Consider the following 23,446-nt stretch of genomic DNA (forward strand, 5'->3'; position numbering starts at 1 on the left):
TCTGGTCTGCATCCCCTTAACAATTGTGTATTGAGCTGTACTGTACTGTACTGCATTCTGCAATCTGTTAATAAAGTTTTCAATCAATCAATATTTTTACGACTAATGCTTTATTTTTATTTTTTTTATATCAACTATAAAACAATATTATTCAACCTTATATAGGACTGTTGTATCGCTTTATTACTCGGCCTCAAAATGGACTCTCTAAATTATAATCTCTCCCTGGCATGTGGAAGGTCCTCCCGCACTGCAAGCGGTGCTGTGTCTGTGGATCCTTTTACCCCGCGGTCTGTAGAGGCTCCCGTCTGTTTCTATCTCCATTTTAGACGCTCTTATTGACGCATAGAACCTGATGACAGTGTGCCAGGGTCCGGTCAGTTGCTGATGGGTCATCATGTCTATCAACTCCACCAGGTAACGCCGACAGGACGGGTGTGATTGTGCTGCATGCTGCATATAGCGGGTCTCTCTGCACAGACCTGCACAAAACGATACCCTGTTGTTTTTATTTTTGTATTTTTGCTATCATATCATGCATTCACGATCACATTCTTAGATATTGGTCAATCAAATGATATGTTAACGGTTATGGGCGTTCATCATAATGCTGCTGTGGGCTATAAGACGTGTTTTTATTAAACGTTCAATTTGAAATATAGCCAGATATGCAGGGGGGGGGGAATCAAATCAATATCGCAAAGCATGTTATTAACGTCATAATATTTAGCCCGAAGATATCTCGGATAAAGCCATTTTAACACGGGTTAGCTTATTGTAATAGTGTAACCTGTGCACCCCCCTTTTTTAATAATAATTTACTTTCGTGTTGGGCAGTGTTGTATTATAGGACAGTCAAAATAATATCGCCACGACAGTTTTAGGACAAAAGAATATCAGCAAAACAGAACATCAACTCTCCCGCATTTCAGCTATCATTTGATTATTGATCATAGAACAACCTTAGCCGAATGGTGGTCTTTATGATGAATTGAAAATGGGGGACCCTGATGTAAACAAGACGAAAGTCTTTCTCTGGTCTGCATCCCCTTAACAATTTTATGTATTGAGCTGTACTGTACTGTACGGTAGTACCCATTCTGCAATCTGCAATAACGTTTTCAATCAATCAACCAATCAATCAGTCTATACACGATACTTCCGAGTCAAGTCATTTTCGGAATCAAATGTTTTTTTCCTATAGGCTACATAATTCATCATGCTTTTCTTATCTTTTTATTTGTTCCACGGAACCAGTTTCACAGATCATTTGCAAGTTATAAAGGATAGGCTATATAGGCGAGTTTTAGGTCATTCAAAAGTTTCTAATTTTCTTTATTCTGCCTTGTATTTTCATAATATGCAAATACAATTTTACGTGGCTATAATGTGTGATCCAATTAGCACATTTCGTTTATTTAATATGGCACTAAAATGTATGGAATCATAAGCGTTTTCTTTGTTATTATAATTAGATTATAACAACTAAATGATCTAAAAGGCAAACATATCATGCTTATTTGACTATAGTGCCTTATACGACATTAAAGTTGGTAAACCTTTCAAAACAGACAAACGTGGAAAGAGAAAGAAAAAGAAAGCAATGAAAAAGATTCGCCTCACATTGCGGTGAATTTAGAAATGCACTCTAGTCTGATTGATTGATTGATTGAAAACTTTATTAACAGATTGCAGAATGGGTACAATACAGTACGGCTCAATACACACAATTGTTAAGGGGATGCAGACCAGAGAAAGACTTTCGTCTTGTTTACATCAGGGTCCCCCATTTTCAATTCATCTGGACGAGATGATTCTCCTTCAGAACTTAACAAATGAAATGCAGGCTCTACCAGGCGGCAGGCCTACTGGGTTTCAATAGCATAACAATTTGGATGTCAAATGAGCGCAGTCACGCTTTTGCTTTCAGTTAGTTTAGAGCTTAATCTTTAGTTTGGGTTGAAATAGATCTTATAGGCCTATAGTGTTAGCCCAAGCGCATTGGCCTGTCAAACTTTTCAGACAACAATAGCTAATTCATTGTTTTTCAAATTAGGCTAAAATATTGTCAAATTAATCTTTTGACATATACCAGTCTATTGTGGGAATAGGCTAATTTGGTGACTAATTACCCTGCTGGCCATGTATGACCATAGTGTGTCACTGTACATATTCATATTACAACTCTGTACATACATCTGATTAGCACTATACTCATTTATATATATTTATACCCAGTCTAATCACCTGTACATTGTTGCACTTTACTGTTACATTTGCACTCTGGTTGGATGCCAAACTTCTTTTCGTTGTACAGTACATGTGCTGTATAATGCCAACAGGAGCACAATACATTTGAATCTAATCTACCTTAATCTAAATGCCATTTAAAGTTTAATTTGATACTATTTTATGTAGTTTGTCATGGATTTCATTGAGCCCTTCTCGAGATGAGAGAGACATGTTATGCATGTGATATACCCACATGCTTTTACACCAATGATACATTAGAAAACCCAATTTGTAAGATCACTGAGTCCACAAATATTGTGAATCTGTCATTATTCCATAGAGCAGTGTGTAGGCTTGCCATTCCAGCCTTATAAATTGCCCAACAATTATTCATCATTTTACATTTAAACTATCTCTCTCTGTAGATTACACAGTAATTAGTCATTAATTTAGCAGGCTATTTGTTGGAACACAATAATCAGCTGCTACAGAGTTGGCTATAATGGTTGCGAAAACCAGACAGCAAAGGCCTGTGACTATATCACACAATCAAATTACACAGTCCTGTTGTCTTATTAGTTGCTGTTAATTAAGGTCTTTGTCCCTCAGTGTTCCTGTTGCTGACTGCGTGTGACCTGGGAGATGGACAGACAGAGCCCCGGAGAGAAGGAGGCACAGGCTACCACCCCCACTGCATCAGCTGTCATCACCATGGCAACAGCCAGCACCGGCACCCCCACGTGCACCCAGGCGCCCCCTACCTCTCTGAGCATTGTCCCTCCAGACAGGCAGGCGGTCCAGGTAATAGGCAGTCCCCTACCGCTCCGAACAACATTGTTCCTCCAGACAGACAGGCGGTCCAGGTAATAGGCAGTCCCCTACCGCTCCGAACAACATTGTTCCTCCAGACAGACAGGCGGTCCAGGTAATAGGCAGTCCCCTACCGCTCTGAACAACATTGTTCCTCCAGACAGACAGGCGGTCCAGGTAATAGGCAGTCCCCTACCGCTCCGAACAACATTGTTCCTCCAGACAGACAGGCGGTCCAGGTAATAGGCAGTCCCCTACCGCTCCGAACAACATTGTTCCTCCAGACAGACAGGCGGTCCAGGTAATAGGCAGTCCCCTACCGCTCTGAACAACATTGTTCCTCCAGACAGACAGGCGGTCCAGGTAATAGGCAGTCCCCTACCGCTCCGAACAACATTGTTCCTCCAGACAGACAGGCGGTCCAGGTAATAGGCAGTCCCCTACCGCTCTGAACAACATTGTTCCTCCAGACAGACAGGCGGTCCAGGTAATAGGCAGTCCCCTACCGCTCCGAACAACATTGTTCCTCCAGACAGACAGGCGGTCCAGGTAATAGGCAGTCCCCTACCGCTCCCAACAACATTGTTCCTCCAGACAGACAGGCGGTCCAGGTAATAGGCAGTCCCCTACCGCTCTGAACAACATTGTTCCTCCGGACAGACAGGCGGTCCAGGTAATAGGCAGTCCCCTACCGCTCTGAACAACATTGTTCCTCCAGACAGACAGGCGGTCCAGGTAATAGGCAGTCCCCTACCGCTCCGAACAACATTGTTCCTCCAGACAGACAGGCGGTCCAGGTAATAGGCAGTCCCCTACCGCTCCCAACAACATTGTTCCTCCAGACAGACAGGCAGTCTGGGAAATAGGCAGTCCCCTACCGCTCTGAACAACATTGTTCCTCCGGACAGACAGGCGGTCCAGGTAATAGGCAGTCCCCTACCGCTCTGAACAACATTGTTCCTCCAGACAGACAGGCGGTCCAGGTAATAGGCAGTCCCCTACCGCTCCGAACAACATTGTTCCTCCAGACAGACAGGCGGTCCAGGTAATAGGCAGTCCCCTACCGCTCCCAACAACATTGTTCCTCCAGACAGACAGGCAGTCTGGGAAATACACAGCCCCCTGTGTCTGTGAACACTGGCCCTGCAGGCAGACCAGGTAATAGACACCCCCCCCCCCCACAGTCCAGATGATAGATGAATCCAAAACAGCTGTACCAAACTATTGAATTGTGGAGGAATCACATGAATATGTCGCAGGCAGCATTAAGAAAATCTGTACATTTGAACCAGTAAAAGGCAGAGGACATGACTGTCCTAGAGGGGTTGCCTGCAGCCGGTACCGTCTTTCTGTACTGTGCCGGTTCCTGACGTGTGTGTGTGTGTGTCACGTGCACAGGTGATCCAGCAGGCGCTCCACAGGCCCCAGAGCATGGCGGCCCAATACCTGCAGCAGATGTACGCCGCTCAGCAGCAGCACCTCATGCTACAGACGGCTGCTCTGCATCAACACCAGCACACGCCACACCTGCAGAGCCTGGCCACGGTGCAGCAGGTCAGAGCAAGAGAGAGAGAGAGAGAGTTTGTTTCATGTGCATGCTCATATTATGTCTGTGCACGTGGAGAAGTGTGTGCCTGTGTGGTTATGGTTATGCATGTGTGTGTATAAGTGCATATCGAGTTCAAGTTTTGTTTTATTTGTCACATACATACATCAGCAGCACAGCAATACAAGGAAATAGTTGAAACACACAGGGATACAAAACGGCATGCCTCTCTTCTTCTACTCAAGTTTTGTTTAATTTGTCACATATAAGGTACATGTACACAGTGATGCGTTGCTCGTGGGACGGGGTTGCACTCCGTGCAACCATAGTTTTGGGAGCAGAAGCGCGTGCACACAGGAATGCGCTGCACTCGACTGATGCGCCAACTCGCAGTACCCAACTGGCTACTTTGCATATCAATAGCGCCGGTCGTCAGGTGTTACATTCCATTCGTAGAGCCAATTAGGCACTGTCTTTAGTCTGTCCTTATGCGAGGGAACATTTATGCGCATGCGCGCAACCAGTGTTGATATGAGCAACGCATCACTGCATGTACATTGCAGTGAAATGCTTGGTTCTGTATGACCTTCCTGAGATTGTGCTTCATACAGTAAAATAAGAAGACCAAACACTATAATATGCAATATACTCAATTAAAATGTACAAAATGCAAAAATTAGGTAGAGAGGTAGTGCAATTATTTGAGTAATAAATAGATAAAAAATACGGCGTAGTGTTAAAGTGAATGTTTAAAGTGAGTGTGTGCATGTGGATGTTGTGAATGTAGAATGGATGGGTTAGTTTTGCATAGAGTCGTTGAGCAGCCCGATGCGTGCGTGCGTGCGTGCGTGTATATACCAGTATATTATGCACGTGTAAGTATAAAATGAGTGATTCCACGTGGAAGAGAGGGAGACAGAGAGAGTCTGGTTATCACTGTGATATGACCATTCCTTTCACACAGGCTTCAATCATTGGTCGGAGACAGTCATCCTCATTGCCTTCTTCAGCCAATGGGCGTTTGCTTCAGTCGTCTGGCGCGACCCAAAACTCAGTAAGCATTCTTGATTCTTCTATCGGCGTTTATTACGCACAAACGTTGCGCCTATGATGACCAAGTCCGAGCCAAAATTGTGATTTATCATCGATTTATCAATGTCATCTTGATGTCATATAGATTTACTTAAACCTTCTCTGGTTTCCTGTGATACAGTGAAAGTTAAATACAATTTCTATCATTACCCAAAAGTATGAACGCTATAAATATAATTTCATCCGTTTTTTAATCATATTCGTCTAAATGATCGTACGGAGGAATCAAGGATAAAGTCTAAAGTAGATTTTGATAAATGAGGCATCTGATGCTGCCACCAGGCGTAGCTGTTCTGACAGGAATATACTTACTCTCTTTCTCTCTCGCTCATTCTGTACACACCAATATTTGGGGCCTAGGTGATGCAATATTTACTGTGGAAGATGAAGGTCTCCAACTGCAGCCCTAAATGTATTTTGCTGGCGCGCGTGCATGTGTGTGTGTATGAGTGTGTATGTGTGGTGAAAGTGAGAGCAGGTGTTTTTTTTTTACGAGGATAATTGATGATTGAATGTATTTTAAAATCTCTGTATACGTGAGATATTCCATAGGGAAAAAAACATCAAAGTCTCCCTCCGTACAGATAACTCTTCCAGCCTCTCCAGTAACAGCCCAGCTGATTGGCCGAGCCCAGGGTTCCGCCTCCAGCGCTGCAGGTGGCACCATATCCCAGCAGGCCATGCTCCTGGGGAACGGATCGGCCAACTGTAACCAGGCTCAGATGTACCTCCGCACCCAGATGGTACCCGCCTTTTTAAAACACTCGCAAGTAGGGATGTCCGATATTATCGCCCGATATTCACATTAAAATGTAATATTGAAAATTATCGGTATCGGTATTATTATTATAATATTTTTTTTTTACATTTATTGAACCTTTATTTACCCAGGCAAGCAAGTAAGAACAAATTCTTATTTTATTTATTGTGAAAAGTATGCATAATGTTGTGTTTTTTGGGGGGGGAACCCCGCATATATCGGTATCGGTTGATATCGGTATCGGAAATTAAGAGTTGGACAATATCGGTATACCGGATATCGGTAAAAAAAACAATATCGAACATCCCTACTCACAAGTTAATTTGTCAGTCACTTACGGTTTGCCACTCTGCCCCTAGTGGCGTCTCACAGGCCTGGCACTTGTTGTTGCTAACACCCAGCCTTTCTTGACTTTCAACGGGCTCTTCTCCTGTTCTCTCCGTCTCTCTCTCTGCTCCTCCTCAGCTGATTCTGACTCCTGCGTCCACAGTAGCAGCAGTTCAGTCGGAGCTCCCTGCTGTCAGCTCCAGCTCCCCTCTCACCTCCTCCTCTCAGGTAAAAAGGGTTTCCAGGCACCATGGCACCCGCTTTACAGTAGAGCCAGACTGATAATAATATCATATGTTTCTGATGTATGAGACATTTTTCAGATAAGATTGATGTATGTTCACATTCTGGATTCTGATTAAACCAACGGGAAGTGAAAATATTCTATACGGCCATTACATTTATTGTGGTGTACAAATGACATGTTAGTCACATATTAGTGACTTGTAACATGCAACTCATAACATGACTGTTAGCTTTGTGTGAAGCCAGCCTCATCTCGGCCTGATATAACCAGGGTTAATGTAATAGAATCTAGTGTAATATAGAACGTGTCTGGGCCTAATATAACCAGGGTAATGTAATAGAAGCTAGTGTAATATAGAACATGTCTGGGCCTGATATAACCAGGGTTAATGTATTAGAAGCTAGTGTAATATAGAACGTGTCTGGGCCTGATATAACCAGGGTAATGTAATAGAAGCTAGTGTAATATAGAACATGTCTGGGCCTGATATAACCAGGGTTAATGTAATAGAAGCTAGTGTAATATAGAACGTGTCTGGGCCTGATATAACCAGGGTTAATGTAATAGAAGCTAGTGTAATAGGCAGATTGTAAAGGTGTTATAATGACATCTTGTCTGGTCCAGAGCCTGGCTGTGCGAGCCCACCTCCCAGGGGCTCTAACCACATCCCAGAGTGTCCTCCTGAAGCCCTCGTCCCAGTCCCTAGGCCTCGGTCCGCCCCTGCCCAAGATGTCCCTCTGTTCCCTCAAGGCCAGCCAGAAGACCGACGCCTCAACGGAAACAGGAACCGAGGCAAGAGCGTCTGATGTCACTCAGCTTACCTCAGGACACCAGCTTATGGCACCAGGTGAGTGACTGTGCAAAGTTCTGTTTTAACGGGTTAGTTGAAATCTTGCTTTTTAGTATGAGTTTTTACAGCGAGCTGTTGGTCGTATCCATGTCTGTCCCCACGGCGTCTATGCCAAATACAACGCAGTTCGGTTTCCGGGTTCCTCTGATTGGCCACTAAGCCCACGTGACCGCGCGCTAGCGCGCCCCCCTTATCGCCCACTGCCGCGCTGTGAAGCAGAAGAGCCAGCGGGGTGGCGCGAGGCGACATACACAACATACATGACAGCTTTGGCTGTTTGTACGATGAAACAAAGAACTTCTAAGATATACATTAACTTGGATTTCAGTGATATTCAGCAGTTATGTCAGTGTTCTTAAAAGCTTGTAGTTGTGCATGTCATAAAAAAACAAACTCGCATCATTTGGGTATTTCTGAATGTTTTGGCTTATGAGTCTATATAGGATGCATTTTTGTGTAATTTTTTGATCATAATACAGGACTAAGGAACATGGTATTTTTTTATTTCAAATTATATATATAGGACTATGTATAAAGAAACCATTTCTTCGTGGCGGCTAGGTGGTGTAGTGGTCTAAGGCACTCGCCACCAGTGTGGAGACGCTAGGATTCGCGTGTTCGAATCCAGCTCTCCACATTGTTTTTCAGTTTGGCTGGTCGTCCGCAGTAATACACATTGGCCGTATTACGGGGAGGGAAAAACTGAAGGGTGGGGATCGAACGTTGTGAACAAGCGACTCCTACAAGTCGGTTGGTGCGCCTGCGCAGTAGAATCAGGAAGTGTCGGGGGCAGCGTGAGCCTCCCACGCGTTACTCCTCGACACTGAGAGATAAAGCTGCGCAGGTGAAAAGATGCGACTGCTGTTACCTCAAGTACCGGAGGGGACTTGTGCTATGTATGACTTAGTCCTCACTGCAGCCGGCTTGTGGGAGGCAAGAAACAGCGTTCGTGACAGGGGAGGGTTGAATTGGATGATACGAAATTGGGATGGGAGAAAATATAGAAAATGGGAGAAAAAGTGGATAAAAAAAAAAAAAGAAACCATTTCTTCTTTCAGAAAGGCTGATATAAAGCTAATGTTTTGTGTAATTGTTATACTCATTGAGGACCATTACATTTGTAGTATTAATCGTAGAATCATATCATATCAGTACCTTCAATAAAGAGTAGATCTGACTACTTTACTGAATTAACAATTACTGTGAATATCTCCAAACCACGCTCACAAACATTGAGTAACAATACCTTGGATGATGTAACTGATATGGATATTAGTCGCGTTACTGGAGAAAAAGACGCTGGTACCCTTGACAGTTAAAAAAAAGAAATCACTTTATTCATTCCAGATGTAGCTTATTTTTCCAATCATATTGTACTGAACAAAGATTAGCAACACATTTTCTTGCGGTGAATTCCTGCCTGAACATTCAAGACATGCTGTATTGCGTGGGGCTTTTAGAGAGGAAGATCCGTAGGACGCCACAACGTCGATTCCTGAACGCAACCTCTTTGATATAACTAGAGGAGAGATTACACCCATGCAGCCTCGAGTGTCGTGTGCAGTGTAAACAAACATTGTTTATGAGAACACATCCAAAGGGAACACAGTTTCTTGAGTCTGGCGTTGTTGTACTTTATCTATTTAGTGTTACTTTTGGGAGTAGTGGGGGAGAAATGAATGAATGAATGAATGAATGAATGAAAACTTTATTTAACAGATTGCAGAATGGGTACAATACAGTACGGCGCAATACACACAATTGTTAAGGAGATGCAGACCAGAGAAAGACGTTTGTCTTGAAGCCGCCTCGGAAGAAGACGGCTGCTGCTGCTGAAACCACCGCCTCGCGTCCACAGCGCGGCAGTGGGTGATAAGGGGGGCGTGCTAGCGTGCGGTCACGTGGGCTTAGTGGCCAATCAGAGGAACCCGGAAACCGAACTGCGTTGTATTTGGCATAGACGCGTCCCCACGCTCCTATGCAGAGCTCTCTACGCCTGTACGCCACAGCCTGCTGAACACCTCTGCCCAAGAATCTCTACCAAATTGTTATGTATTATAACATCAGTTATATGAATGCGGGCAAAGGATCTTGCTTTTCTGGCCCGGGTTTCTGAAAGGAGCTACAGAAGGGTGATCACACATCCAACGCCAACGCCAGGGTGGAGCCCTAGCTGGTGATTGGTGCATTGATAATACTCTTTCAGCTGGCGCAGTCCAATAGGTACAAAATGGCATCCAATGTAATAAAAAAAGTCAACCAACGAACTCGATTCTTGTACCGGATCTCCTCTCTGGTAAACAAGAATACCCTGAAGACTCTGGCAGGAGCACTCATTCAAGGGTACTACGACTATGCTTGCACCTCATGGTACCAAAGCACCTCAAAGGCACTAAAAAACAAATTACAAACATCTCAAAACAAGCTAGTCAGACTACTGCTTGACCTGACTCCTAGAACCCACCTCACCCCGGCCCACTTTGACAACCTAGGATGGCTTAGAGTAGACGACAGAGTACAGCAACTTGCAATGGGCCTGGTCTACAAGATACACTACGCGACCAAGGTACCCATGTACATGTCAAAATACTTCCCAAAGGTCAGTGAATACCACGATCACAACACCAGAGGGAGCTCCACAAATCATGTTAAACCCAGATTCGGCTCAAACAAGGGACTAAACACGCTTCGCAATTATGCCACATCAATGTGGAACGCCCTACCCAAAGCTGTAAAGGAATGTGAATCACTACCCACCTTCAAAAACACTCTCAAAGAACACCTACGGGAGACTGCAATTCGAAACTGGCCCCTACAAATGTCTTAACCCAGTTGTACAGTAAATTACCAAGTATGGCTTTGTCAGTATTCCAATGTACAGTGTACAGTGTCGTCGTCCCCCTACCCCAACCCCCCCCCCCCCCCCCCTCCAATGTACAGCCCCCACCCACCAACCCCACCCACCCAACCTCCTCCAATGTACAGTTTCTACGTCAAATGTATATACACTCTTTTTCTGGACACTTTTTGTATCACAAACAGTACTGTATTTGCAAATCTGATATGTCATAAATGTATAGATGTAGCAGTACTGTCTATCTGTATGTCATGTATGTCATATATGTTATGATGAATTGAAAATGGGGGACCCTGATGTAAACAAGACGAAAGTCTTTCTCTGGTCTGCATCCCCTTAACAATTGTATGTATTGAGCTGTACTGTACTGTACCCATTCTGCAATCTGTTAATAAACTTTTCAATCAATCAATCAATCAATCAATAGGTGAAGCAAGATGCTTTGCCCACATTCATATGACTAGTGTTCTAACAATCGATATCCATCTTCAACAAACCCCCTGGATCCCCCCCCCCCCCCCCCCCCCCCCTCAAGATTCTCCAACACTGCTGATTTAAGGCGGCGACGGTTACGTCTGCTAAGTCTTCTCCCTGCTCGTTAGTTAGTGGCACAGATAACCAGCAGGTTTTCACTGCACACACAAAGTGACTCGCGAAAGGCGTCTTCTAGGGCTCACCTCGACTAGTCGACTAATCGATCGAGAGGAGCCGTAGTCGACTGCCAGCCTCTTAGTCGAATGCAAAAAAAAAAAATAAAAATAAATAAAGGATAATATATTTTTTTATCATTCTTTCCAAAAGCAAAGAGGCCTAACGCTAATGGCGCGCATACCAGCGGGGCTAACTGCCTAAGAAAACAGGCACAGAGGCACTGAAAGAGGATTTCACCCGTCTAATGAACACACTAGACTAGACAAATATCAAGATGTATCCATCAGTGGACCAATTGCAGAGGACAAGAAGCCTTCAGTCGACTCCTTCAGACATTAAGCACCCCCCACAGTCCAAATGGAATGATCAAAAAAATTAATTATCCTTTTATATATATGTTTTGCATTCAGGGGGCTAGGAAATTTTGGCCAATGAAAGTCGACTATATACAAATACTTAGTCGGGGACAGGCCTAGCGTCTTCAAAGGGCAGTGTTGAACGCAGGGCTGAATACCTCAGCTAGATATCGTAGCTTCTAAAATTCTTACGGTTTGGAAACCGCAACATTTTGATTGCCCTCTTACAAGCTCATTGCCATCGGCCTTGTTTCCAAAATGTCTATGATGTGTCATTGCAGTGACCTACTCTCCAGCCCAGTGCCACACTCTGGTCAAGCAGCAGATGCACTGTCCTGCAGGCCTACGGGGGGCGCACCAGCACCCCCACCAGCTCATCATCAAGCAGAGCCACAGGCAGTTCCACCCTATCGCCCTCAGAGTGGCGCCCCAGGACACGACCCATAATCCCCTTCCGCTGTCAATCCACACACTGGGCCCAGCCGTGGCCCAATCGCAACCCTGCAACGACCCCCCGGCCCTCTCCTCTTCCTGTGTGACCAGCGTGTTCACATCGTCAGCACAAACGTCAACGCAGACCACCACCATCATCCAACCGCAGCCGCCTCCCTTGGTCGCCGCCCCCCAGCGCCGGGGCGCCGTCCCCCTGCTGCAGAGCCAGCCGCCTCCCCCTCCTCCGCCCCTGGTTCTACCCCGGCTGCCCCAGAACCCCCCGGCCTCCATGCAGAGGTTGTCCTTACACTCGGCCCACGCCCTGGCCGCCCAGTCGGGGCGCGTGCTGGCGACGGAGGCGGAGCTTCCCGTGGCCGAGGCGCTGGTCCAGATGCCCTACCGGCACCTGACGCCTCCTCAGACGGTGGCCGTGGACCTGAAGGTGCATCCGGTCAGACTCGCCGAAACCCCGTCGGTGAGTCGCCGCCGGGCACTCTGCTGCCACCCTGTGGGCGTCCGTGTGTGTTACGAGCTACAGCTAAATATTTAAATATTAATAATATTATATTGTATTTCAGTCCATGCAGATATACAAAGCAAATGGACTGAGTCCAGAGCAGAGGGGAGAGGACCACCGTCCCGGCCCACCGAGAGACAGGGCCCCCCCCACACCCCCCATCACGTCTGCTACCACACCTGCCCCCAAACACAACGGAACTGGTAGGTGTAAATAGTGTCTTCTAAACCCGAGTATGATAGGGCAATGGACCTATCTCAAAGCCGTCCTCTTTTCTCTTCACTAACAACTGTTGGAGATAGGTCAATAGAATATGTTTATTCGTAGATTGTACTTTATTGTCAGATTGTTCTGAAATGTGTCTTGCATCATAAGCCACTTTAACACAGCAGATTCCATGCAATAAATAAAAAAAAAAAGAGAGTTGCTCCAACATAATTCCTCAGGTTATGTGCCCAGAAGACGGTATAGTGGTTAAGACCCTGGAACCACGAATGAACCTGCTGGCCTAGGATCGCCAGAACCTTCTCTCCAGTGTCTCCCCTACTCTGTCTCCCTCTCAGCCTTCCTACCGTCTCAATAAAGAAAGAAATACCAAGGGAGTGGACTGAAATCTATCCTCAGGATGTCATGCTAGGTATTGCCAACAATTATCGTGGAAACAAATTAGGTAATTGTGAACACCACTGCTGTTTCTATCCCACCCTCCAGGTGCAACGGGTCTGTCGATTGTCACGTTGGGTCGTTCAGTAATCCGATCGCCAGGGTTGGAGGAGCCCTCCCACATCACCCCCCCTCCTCTTCCTCCCCTCCTCCCTGCCGCGGTAAGAGGCCTCGGCCAGACCCCTTCAGCCCCAGGCAGCCTCCCAGGGAGCCCTGACAGCCTACTTAGACCCCACATCCTCACGCACCTCATTGAGGGCTTCGTCATCCGAGAGGGCCTGGAGCCATTTCCGGTATGTCCGCTGGAGGGGCAAGAGTGGCAGTTAGTCTGTCAGGCCACCAGGGGGCATCAGTCACAGGTAGTTGTAGTTAATTGAGCTGGCCGGCAACTCTCCCAAGCCCGGTGTGTCTCCTACTATCGTCTGTTAATAGTAAAACACATTACAGCTATGGTTTACAGTTGCAGTTCCATTACTCTTACCTGTCCACAAATGTATGAACAGTGTTACTATACTCTGAATGTACTCCCTGGGTGTAGATGATCCCCTCCTCACCATTGGCCAACCAGCAGGCCACACTTCCTGATTCTCAGGGGATACGGACCAATGGAGATACAGCACCTGAGGACAGCTTGATGGATGCTGAGGAGTCAGATTCTACAGACTCAGAAATGGACAATGATGATGTTCCTACAGCAGATGGTGGGTACCCTGTGTGTGTGTGTGCGTGTGTGTGTGCGTGTGTGCGCATTTGTGAAGAATGTCTGTGTTTGTGCGTGTATAACAGCTGGGCCTCTAATGTTGCAGAGCCAAGACAGAGTATGGCAGACATGCTGGAGTGTGAGTTCTGTGGGAAGAACGGTTACACTCACACCTTCCTGCGCTCCAAACGCTTCTGCTCTATGACCTGCGTCAGAAGGTAAGCTCACCAGCTAGCATCACATTACAGTATACAGCACAAGTGACTTGTCGATGATAGTAGCCTGCAATTGAAATCCTCAAGAAATGCAATCTCAAAAACCATCTGAATAGAAACTGATCCATCCAATCACTCGATCACTTACCATCCCCCCTCACAAAATGTTTTCCCTTGTGAAAGATCTGCATACGATTCCTGTTAGCATTAGCAATGTTAGTACAAGTCAATGGAGTTTGAAACTAAAAATGCATTCCATTGTGCTTCCATATCTGTGGTTCTAGTCAGGAATACTAGAATGGCACTCAGAGAGACTCCTATAAATTGTGTCCTCGCCTGGATTCCGTCAGAAGTCTTGTCCGTCTTGGTCCATAGTACACCATGTACTATACCATGTGTATACACCAATACACTAAAACTTTGACCTCGGGCGGTCAGGTGGCGTAGCGGAGATTGCGTTCGTCACCAACCCCGGAGACGCTAGGATTCGCCTGTTCGAATCCAGCTCACAGCTCCGGGGTTGTCACCAGCTTGGCTGGCCGTTCACACTAATACAATTGGCTGTATTAGAGGGTGGGAGAAGCTGGCGGGGTGGGTCCGGGTCATTGTAAACAGCGACTCCTACAGTTCGGTCGGGGCGCCTGCTAAGCGCGGATAGGATCTAAGTGGGATAGTGTGCTCCTTCCACACGCTACGCCCTCTCAGTGAAAGTCCGCGCTGCCAGGTGAAAAGAAGCGGTTGATTGGCTGGACGTGTGTCGGAGGAAGCACGTGATAGCCTCCACTCTCCCAGACCGACTGTGGGGGGTAGGTGCGCAGCGACCAGGAAGGGGATTGGGAATTGGCGTAACGACTAACATTGGGATGGGAGAAAATCGGAGGAAAAAGGAGGGGGGGAAAGATCAACAATAAAAAAAAAAAAAACTTTGACCTCGATCTGTGCTGTCAATCTTTGTCTGATTTAATAATAATAATAAAATATCGTAAAATCAACAGCGCAAGTCCTGGATCCGGGAAACACATTTGTGTGTATATGCAGGCTACATAATGCATCATTAGCAGGTGTTTCAGGTCTAAATGGGTTAAGTGAAGTCAAGTTGAGGCGGATCATCAATTTCATTGTCAACCGATCCATCAAGTTTGAGCCAAATCAGATAAGAAATGCTATGAAGGTTATCACAGTTGTGGACAGACACACACAGACATGAGTGATCACAACACCCTCTTGCACTGACCATGACCATCTGTAAAAAGTATAACTTTTTTAAAGGACTTGTAAGTTTGAGAATAGTGGTTTCCGATCCCATTGACTTGCACAAACATTGCTACCAAATGCAAACAGGGTTTCTACATACACTGACCCTTCCTTTGAATTACATCCAGTGCGTCATAGGGGTGTAACCATGCATCGATTAATCGAAATGCATCGATTCTAATGTGTTCGATTCGATGCATCGATTTGAATATGTTAGAATCGTTAATCAGGGGGATTTTTTTTTTTTTTTTGTATTGTTTTTATTTACCTATAGTCCATTCATGCTGAGTGAATCAGTTCCCCCAGCCACATTTGTGTATTCAAATTTTTTTGGGGAATTAACTGATAGAAGATTTATCGAAAATTTATCGAAATCGAATCGTGGTCAAATGAAGAGATTTCATGATGCATTGAATTGTTGCCTGAAGAATCGTAATCGAATCGAATCGTTGTGAGGTCAAATCGTTATACCCCTTCATAGTTCCATTGCTTGTTGTTTTCGTGTGTTTTTATGCCACAGAACACAATAAAAGAGTATTGCCTTTGCTACACGTGGCGATAGAACACAACACCTCACATCTGGATCCCATAAAGTATCACTTGTGTCGCTAAGAGAACCTTTACATGTCTAATCACTCCCAGGTGCCCTTCCTCTGCCCACGATGCCATCAAAGGCATGGGGGCTTTGGAGCTCCAGATGTTGTCTATCAGTGGACTGCTCCACTGGCAAATACTCTGCCAACTGTCCTCATTCAGGACTGGATGATTGGTTTCACATTTCTAGATTACACTCACATAATTTATTGGTCAATGTCATGATCAACAATCACAATAGACATAATTACACTTCCCCCCTCTGAGAAATATGCATCTATTTCACCTGATGGGTCAGAATTCTTTTACGGCACCCCTGGAGCAGGAAGGGAGCATTTCTCAAGGACACTTCTAGTCGGGATCATGGGTACATTGGGTGTCACGGGGGGATCGAACGTGTGACCTTCCCGGTCAGTCTCTCCAACTCACCAAGCTACCCTGCCGCACCAAGATGAAATTAATTACAAATCATCAGATCTAATTTTCTCCCCCCCCCCCCTGATCAGGTTCAATGTGAGCTGCACCAAGCGTCTCAGCATGTTGCGGGCAGACAGAGCACACAGACCCGTGGGCAGACCCGTGGGCAGGAGGGGTCGACCACCGTCCAGAGTCAATGGAGTTTCCAGAGAACTCTTCCTCAGACAGGTCAGACCAGACTGCACTGCCTCACCACTGTAATGCTTGTGACTAGGTATGTTCGATATTGGCTTTTTTACCGATATACCGATATACTCTTAATTTCCGATACCGATATCAACCGATATATGCAGGGTTTCCCCCCCAAAAGAACTTAATAATAATTAACATTACATATGTCTTGTCGTGGAATTAACAACATTATGCATACTTTTGACAATAAATAAAATAAGAATTTGTTCTTACTTGCTTGCCTGGGTAAATAAAGGTTAAATAAATAAAAAGTTTAAAATTATATTTTTGTTTTTGAAAACCGATACCGATCATTAACGATATTACATTTTAATGCCAATATCGGACATCTCTACTTGTGACTTCAAGTTATTTCTCTCTCTTCAAAACCTTTAGTCAAACAGATGTACAGTGCAGTGCATAGGCCTTTAGGCAGGGAGACATTTAGTTGTTTTGGTTGTGTGCAGCAGGATGAATGCCGAAGTATACAGAAACATCTTGTCTGCTCAGATCCATAAGTAAATGCATCAGAACTCATTGGACGGTGCTTCACCAATGCAGCAGGACAATGATCCCAAACATACAGCCAAAGCAACCCAAAAAAGTATCATGGTAGTTTGATGGTCATTTCAGTTTCACCATGTCGGCCAATGTATCAATTTACCATGGTACTGCCATGGGAAGAGTCATGTATCGCCATGCTAGCACCTTTGCTCTTGAATAATACTGTGGTATAGTCCAATTTAAACCATTGATTTGGTAATATCAGTATTTCCACTGTTTTCTGGTCACTGCTACCACTCGACTAGACTCGACTGAAGGCAAAAAGGCCCCTGAAACAAGCCTGATGGCTGCAGTACAGGCCTGGCAGAGAATCACCAGGGAGGATACCAAATGTAATGTTTATGGGTCACAGACTTCAGGCAGTCATTGATGGCAAAGGATTTGCACCTGCTACTATTTCTCATGGAGTTTTTTTTCTTTTCTTTTTTTTTGCTCCCTTCGCGGATGGCCTGGTCTTCATTCTGAGCGATGAAACCTTTTTCTCTACATTCTCAAAAGTATTCTATTCAGACGTTGTGGTTTGGGGTTGGTGTTGCCAAGCTAGGTAAGGTTACTTGCTCCTCACGTGTCCTAACAATTCAACCGATGCTCCCAGTGTCAGAGGCACATGACCGACAGAGACAAACATTCCCTGTGTGTCGTTTGTCCAGGATCAGAGCAGTCCTAGTCCAAGTCCTAGTCCAGAGTTGTCTTTTGCCTATCCCTTCTTTTGTATCCCGTGTTCCGGCTTCCCTCACGCCACCCTTCGCCATTGTTACCATCTTCTGTCCGCCGACTTGGGCAGCACAGCTCACGGGTGCAAGAGCCTGCTAGCTTGTAGTCTGCTATCTTGGAGTCTGCTATCTTGGGAGTTCCAGCGTGACTTTCCATCCCTCCCCACCCTCCGGGAACAGGCAAGAAGGCAATCCTGTCCAACAGGTGGAATGTCTGGAAACGTGGTTGGGCTCCTTCCCCATGGTATCTCAACGCAGTTTGTTCACAATCCACCTCCTATCATTGGCGTCATTGAAACTGCCCCATTTCTAGGAAAGGAAATGTCCTTCCTTCTAGAAAATTTTTTCATTCGTCCAGTGAATGAAATAGAGGGCAATATGTTTTCTTTTTTTTATTACCAAAGATATTTCTTTGTGCCCATGACATATCGCTATTTTCAAGGCAATCAGATGAGCAGATTATTTGATCACTGTGGATTTGAAAGATTCTTTCAAATATCCCGATTGTGGAGAGGCATAGGAAATATCTCAGGTTTGCCTTTCAGGACAAAGGACCTTTCTGTGTTCTCCCCTTCAGTCTCGCTCTGAGCTCGCGGACCTTTACCATACAAATTCTGTGTTTTTTTGGACAATGCCCTTATCATCTCGAGATCTGGCCGTTATGCAAACAGAGACAGTTGTAAATCACCTCCAGAGTCTGTGATTTCTACTATAAAGAGTTGCCTACAGGATCCCTATATCAGAGCAATGTCGTCAGAGTATAGCTGCCCACGTACTCTCTCTGCAGGGCCTGATAGCACTTAGGATTGTCATAAAGACGACGTATGCCTGCCTTTGGGGGGGGGGGGGGGGGGGGGGGTCAGTTTACAACAGGCACTCGAAAACGGGCAACGGGGAGAGATAGACTCGTCATTAAACATGTTGCCCTCCAGATACAAGGTCATCACGTCCTGATTACGTTCAAACATCACAGCTACTGTTTGTTATATAAACCGCCAGGGTGGGTCCGATCTCTGACCATGCATCAGACAGCGACACTGTTACACCTGTGGGCTCACACGCACCTGCGCTCCTTGTCAGCAGCACATGGTTGAATGTGGGGCGGATCTATTATCAAAGGGCGGACCTCACCCTGCAGAGTGGAGCCTCCACCCACAGGTGATGGAGGAAATTTGGGCCCATTGACACGCTCACATCTTTTCGCATTGTGGTCAGGCAACACACAGCCCCCTGTGGCTTTCCAATTCAAAACGACGACCCTCCACTAGGACACGATGTCTTGGTGCACCGATGGCCAGAGAGAGCCTGTACACTTTTCCTCCGATCCCACTGATCCAGCAGGTTCAGGACAGAGAGTGAGAAGACGAGCTGCAGCTCAGTCTGATAGCTCCTTATTGGCCATCGTCACAGACAGGGTTTGCAGACCTGAGAGTAATGACGCGCCAGACCCCTTGGGTTCTGCCGTTACACGGACCTATTGACTCAGGTGGGAGGGGAAATGTTCCACCCAACTCCACCCAAGTGGAAGTTGGCAGCTTGGTACCTGGATGGGAATGTCTGCTAGGTATAGAGCTATTGTCTTGGAAATTACTAAGAGAACAAAACGATGAGCCGAGTAAATCTGACTGAGTCGAGTTGTAAAAAAAAATGAACATAGATTTATTCATTGTGATCACAGTGAAAGTGCTCAGTTACTAATCAGAGACCAGAGTGTACACAAGCGTCTGACCAGGAAGTGAGACAGAACCCCGGTCAGACGTACGATTAAATACATTATTGAAATGACGTACATTAGACAATCCAGATATGACAGAAAGGATAACCAAAATATGCCCAAAAGGGGAGAAATGAATAAACAAGCCTTGGCTAGGCGGTGTTATTGTTACGTCTTAATTGGAGAGGGAAATAGCCTTGCTACGGCTCACACACTAGAAAAGAAAAAGATAGGCCAAATCTCATCCTCTCCCCAACCTTGGTCGTTGTTAAAGAGACAGTGTCACTCTGTAGCCTAGTGTCTAAGCTGTGCTAGTTGACCCATATTAAACTAGTCGAATATGTATGATAGAATATATTTCAACACAGATCCACAATGACATGATAATATTGCCATGACACTATCTTTAGCAGTTGTGGAGCCCATTCAAAGAGAAGAAGTCCTTATTTGTCATGCAGAAAACGCACACATGTAAGACACACAGGAACACACACAATCCAAGTGCTCCTGTCCGCCTTCTCCAGGGACGCGAAAGCATCATTTTTCCATTGGGTTTATCTCTTTTTCTAGAGGGGAAACCCTTGCGAGCACGGGGAGAACATGCAAACTCCACACAGAAAGGCCCGGGAGATACCCTACCTGGGTACCTGGCAACCCAGTCCCCAAGCGGGAATGGAACCCAGGACCTACTTGCTGTGAGGCGACCGTGTTAACCACTACACCACCGACCTTCTACCTTGAAGGTCTATCTAGCCACTATTACTGCATGCCATGCTGGTGCTGAAGGTAAATCTGTAGGATGCCATTCTCCGACCGCTCGTTCATGACAGGCACCCGGTGTTTACCCCCCCCCCCCCCCCCCGTTTGATGGGTATTTCCAAGGTGGGATTTAATACTGGTGTTGGATGCGCTGTCTAGCTTTCCATTCGAACCTATTGACTTGAAATATCTTTCCTTTAAAACTGCCTTACTGGTAGCTCTGGCATCAGGTAAGACAGTTTATGATTGAATTGCCTTGTCTGTGCAGCAGTCCTGCATGATTTTCTCATGTGATCTGTTGGCTTTCTCTCCTTCTCCAGTTGATTCTGGTGAGAAGGTGCGTTTGCATAGGTTGTGCGCTTTTGGCTTATTTTGATAGAACCAGCGCGTTGCACCATTCTGATCAGTAGTTTGTATGTAGTTGGATTGGTGATCCGACTGCAGATGGTGAAAAATCTGACCGTAGATAACAGGTGAAACGGACAGCACGCTGTCGTGAGACCTCCGTCCTGGATCAGTCTGCCATCTTGCAGTTGATCTGCCATTACAAGCCCAGGTCTTCCTCCATGACATCATCATGCTCCTATAGGAGATTTAGCAGAAACAGCATGGGAGGAAATAGGGGCAGTCCCAATCCACAGGGGAAGGCAGGTGTCTCAGGTCTCCCCTTGATTGGTTCACTCACAGCTGTGAGTAAACATCTTTTAATTGACAATCGTCTCTAGTCCTGGTTAGTACAACCATTGGGCCACATAGTAATCCACAATGTTTAGAAAATAGGATATTCCACAGTTTCATGGAAAAACACAATATTGCCCGTTAGGGGAGCAGAGTAGCTCAACCCTATTGTTCATGATAATATGTCCAATTACCTTTGGTCCTCTAAAAAGCAATGTACTATGCAATAAACTAAGTTTAAACCACAGTCATTGTTTAATTTCAAATACTGGAGTATAGTGCCAAACAGCAAAGAAACGTGTCACTGTCCAACAACTTACCGGGCTGCACTGTACTACTTTAAATCTTACACTGAACCATTCAGACAAGGAGCCATGTGAGTCTGTTAGGCTTCAGTCGATCACAAGGTAAACAAGTCCTCATTTACAGATGATACCAGACGTCTCACACGAGTGTTCTTTTTCTTCACAGGTCCAGGGGTCATTTGTCTCTGAGGAGAACCAGAGAGGCTCACTGAGGGGCAGGGAGGAGTTAGAGGAGGAGGAGGATGAACCCCCTGTCCCCATGATCACACGGCTCCGGAGGCAGACGGAGCGAGAGAGGGAGAGGGTGGAGGAGAGAGAGAGGGAGGGAGGAGAGGAGGAGGAGCAGAGGGTGACTGAAACACACAGCAGCTCTGACGGGGAGAAGGGAGACCTCGCCAATCCATCGCAGTGGAGCGTGGAGCAAGTCTACTCCTACATCAACGCTCTACCAGGTAATGCCTTCAGCTGCAGCGAACTCCAGTGCCTAGGAAACAACAGACAAACTACAACATTTAGGTTGGAATCGACATGATGCCAGATGAATGAAAAATAGGGTCTACTTTGAAAATAATTGAAATGACCCTTTAGGAATTTGTTTTAACCCTAGCCCTATTCCTTACTTACCAATGATGATCAGTAGAATACTTTCTTCGCACAATCCATGCTGTTCCTCATACAAGCTGTGGCTAGTTAGCCACAAACTCAATGGAAAGTCAATGGAGTCGAGCGCCTGTATGTACAGGCTGACTATGGCAGGGCTTACTGAAATTTTAGTGCAATAGACATCCATATGAACCAATTTACATGTTTAATTTGACAAATAACTTAAAAAGATCACATTTACTTCTTAAAGCATAATACGAATGTTGGGAACTTGCTTCAACAAGAACAGGATTAGGGAGAGTACTGTGGGACAACTCTTATTATTGTGTAAAAACGACAAGAAACACCCTTTACTTAATGTGTAAAACATGGTTGTATTATTATTTATTTATGTTTATTTTTTATAATTTAAATCTGTATCCTTCCTGTGTGAACCGGTTTATGAAGTTAATTATTATTTTGTGTGGGGTGGGGTTAGGGGAGGGAGAACGGGGTGAAAATGTTTGCTGAATACTGCTCTGCTGATATACATGTTGTAATTTGCAAACTAAACCCCAATAAATATATTGTTAAAAAAAAGAAAAATCACATTTTCCTACACCATCTTGCCAGCTACGTTCTCCTGCTCAGAAAGTGTCTCTTTAACAGCAGGAAGCTTCACTACACTCTGCTGTCTCTCTCTCTCTCTCTCCCTCTCTCCAGGGTGTGAGCAGGTAGCGGAGGAGTTCCGCTCCCAGGAGATCGATGGACAGGCTTTGCTCTTACTCACAGAGGACCACCTTGTCAGCACCATGAGCCTCAAACTGGGGCCCGCCCTCAAACTCTGCGCCTACATCAACTCTCTGAAGGAGTCATAGGCTGTTCTACATTCCTACTGGACTGTGCTTGTGCCAATCTGGACCGGGACAAAATACTTTTTTTAAACTTTTATTTTACCTTGTAGAAGACGAGGACTCTTTATAAGGAGAGGACAACACTGTTGGTTTCACATGGACCAAACTCATGATTAAACAGACTACATTTTCACTAAGACTGCTGTCCAGAATGTTGCACACATACGTTGCCTGTTGGTTGTTTACAGTGGAGGATCAGAGTGCTGCTCATATTCACACAGTGTTTTCTTTTCTTTTTTTTTTTACTGTGACGTAATATATTTCTATGTACATATCATCACTCAGCCATATTACTGTAATGATTGTAGCTATTGGGCTCAAGCTAGCCATTAGTTTGAAAAAAAATCTTTATATTATTTGTAAAAACAAAGTCTGCAAAGTGCAAACTGAGCATTATTATGTCTTCAAAAATGCTGTACAAACTCAAAGTAGAGGGGTGTCAATTTTTAGTTTGAATTTGATACTG

At 45.3% G+C, this 23,446-nt stretch overlaps 1 protein-coding gene across 2 annotated transcripts; it reads left to right on the plus strand.

Annotated features, from left to right (window-relative positions):
* Nucleotides 1–322: 322 nt before the first annotated feature.
* On the plus strand, nt 323–23,446 carry LOC311239725 (polyhomeotic homolog 3). 2 transcript variants are annotated; one of them, XM_084328142.1, is made up of 14 exons: nt 323–417; nt 2,842–3,033; nt 4,441–4,596; nt 6,265–6,423; nt 6,906–6,995; nt 7,639–7,861; nt 12,010–12,635; nt 12,739–12,880; nt 13,389–13,633; nt 13,879–14,041; nt 14,147–14,258; nt 16,610–16,748; nt 21,651–21,936; nt 22,790–23,446. In XM_084328142.1, exons 2-14 carry the CDS (start codon nt 2,875–2,877, stop codon nt 22,942–22,944), a joined length of 2,655 nt encoding a protein of 884 aa, XP_084184268.1. In that variant the 5' UTR covers nt 323–417; nt 2,842–2,874; the 3' UTR covers nt 22,945–23,446. The 2 variants fall into 2 exon arrangements, with proteins under 2 accessions (XP_084184268.1, XP_084184269.1); XM_084328143.1 differs by having other exon boundaries at nt 13,389–13,501.

The sequence above is a fragment of the Notolepis coatsorum genome, assembly GCF_963971535.1.
Source record: "Notolepis coatsorum genome assembly, chromosome: 13".
NCBI classification, from domain to species: Eukaryota; Metazoa; Chordata; class Actinopteri; order Aulopiformes; family Paralepididae; genus Notolepis; species Notolepis coatsorum.

Coding starts and splice junctions, on each gene's coding strand:
- LOC311239725 (XM_084328142.1), top strand. CDS start 2,875: ATGGACAGACAGAGCCCCGGAGAGAAGGAGGCACAGGCTACCACCCCC. Junction 3,034..4,440: donor CAGACAGGCAGGCGGTCCAG/GTAATAGGCAGT, acceptor TCACGTGCACAG/GTGATCCAGCAGGCGCTCCA. Junction 6,424..6,905: donor TGTACCTCCGCACCCAGATG/GTACCCGCCTTT, acceptor GCTCCTCCTCAG/CTGATTCTGACTCCTGCGTC.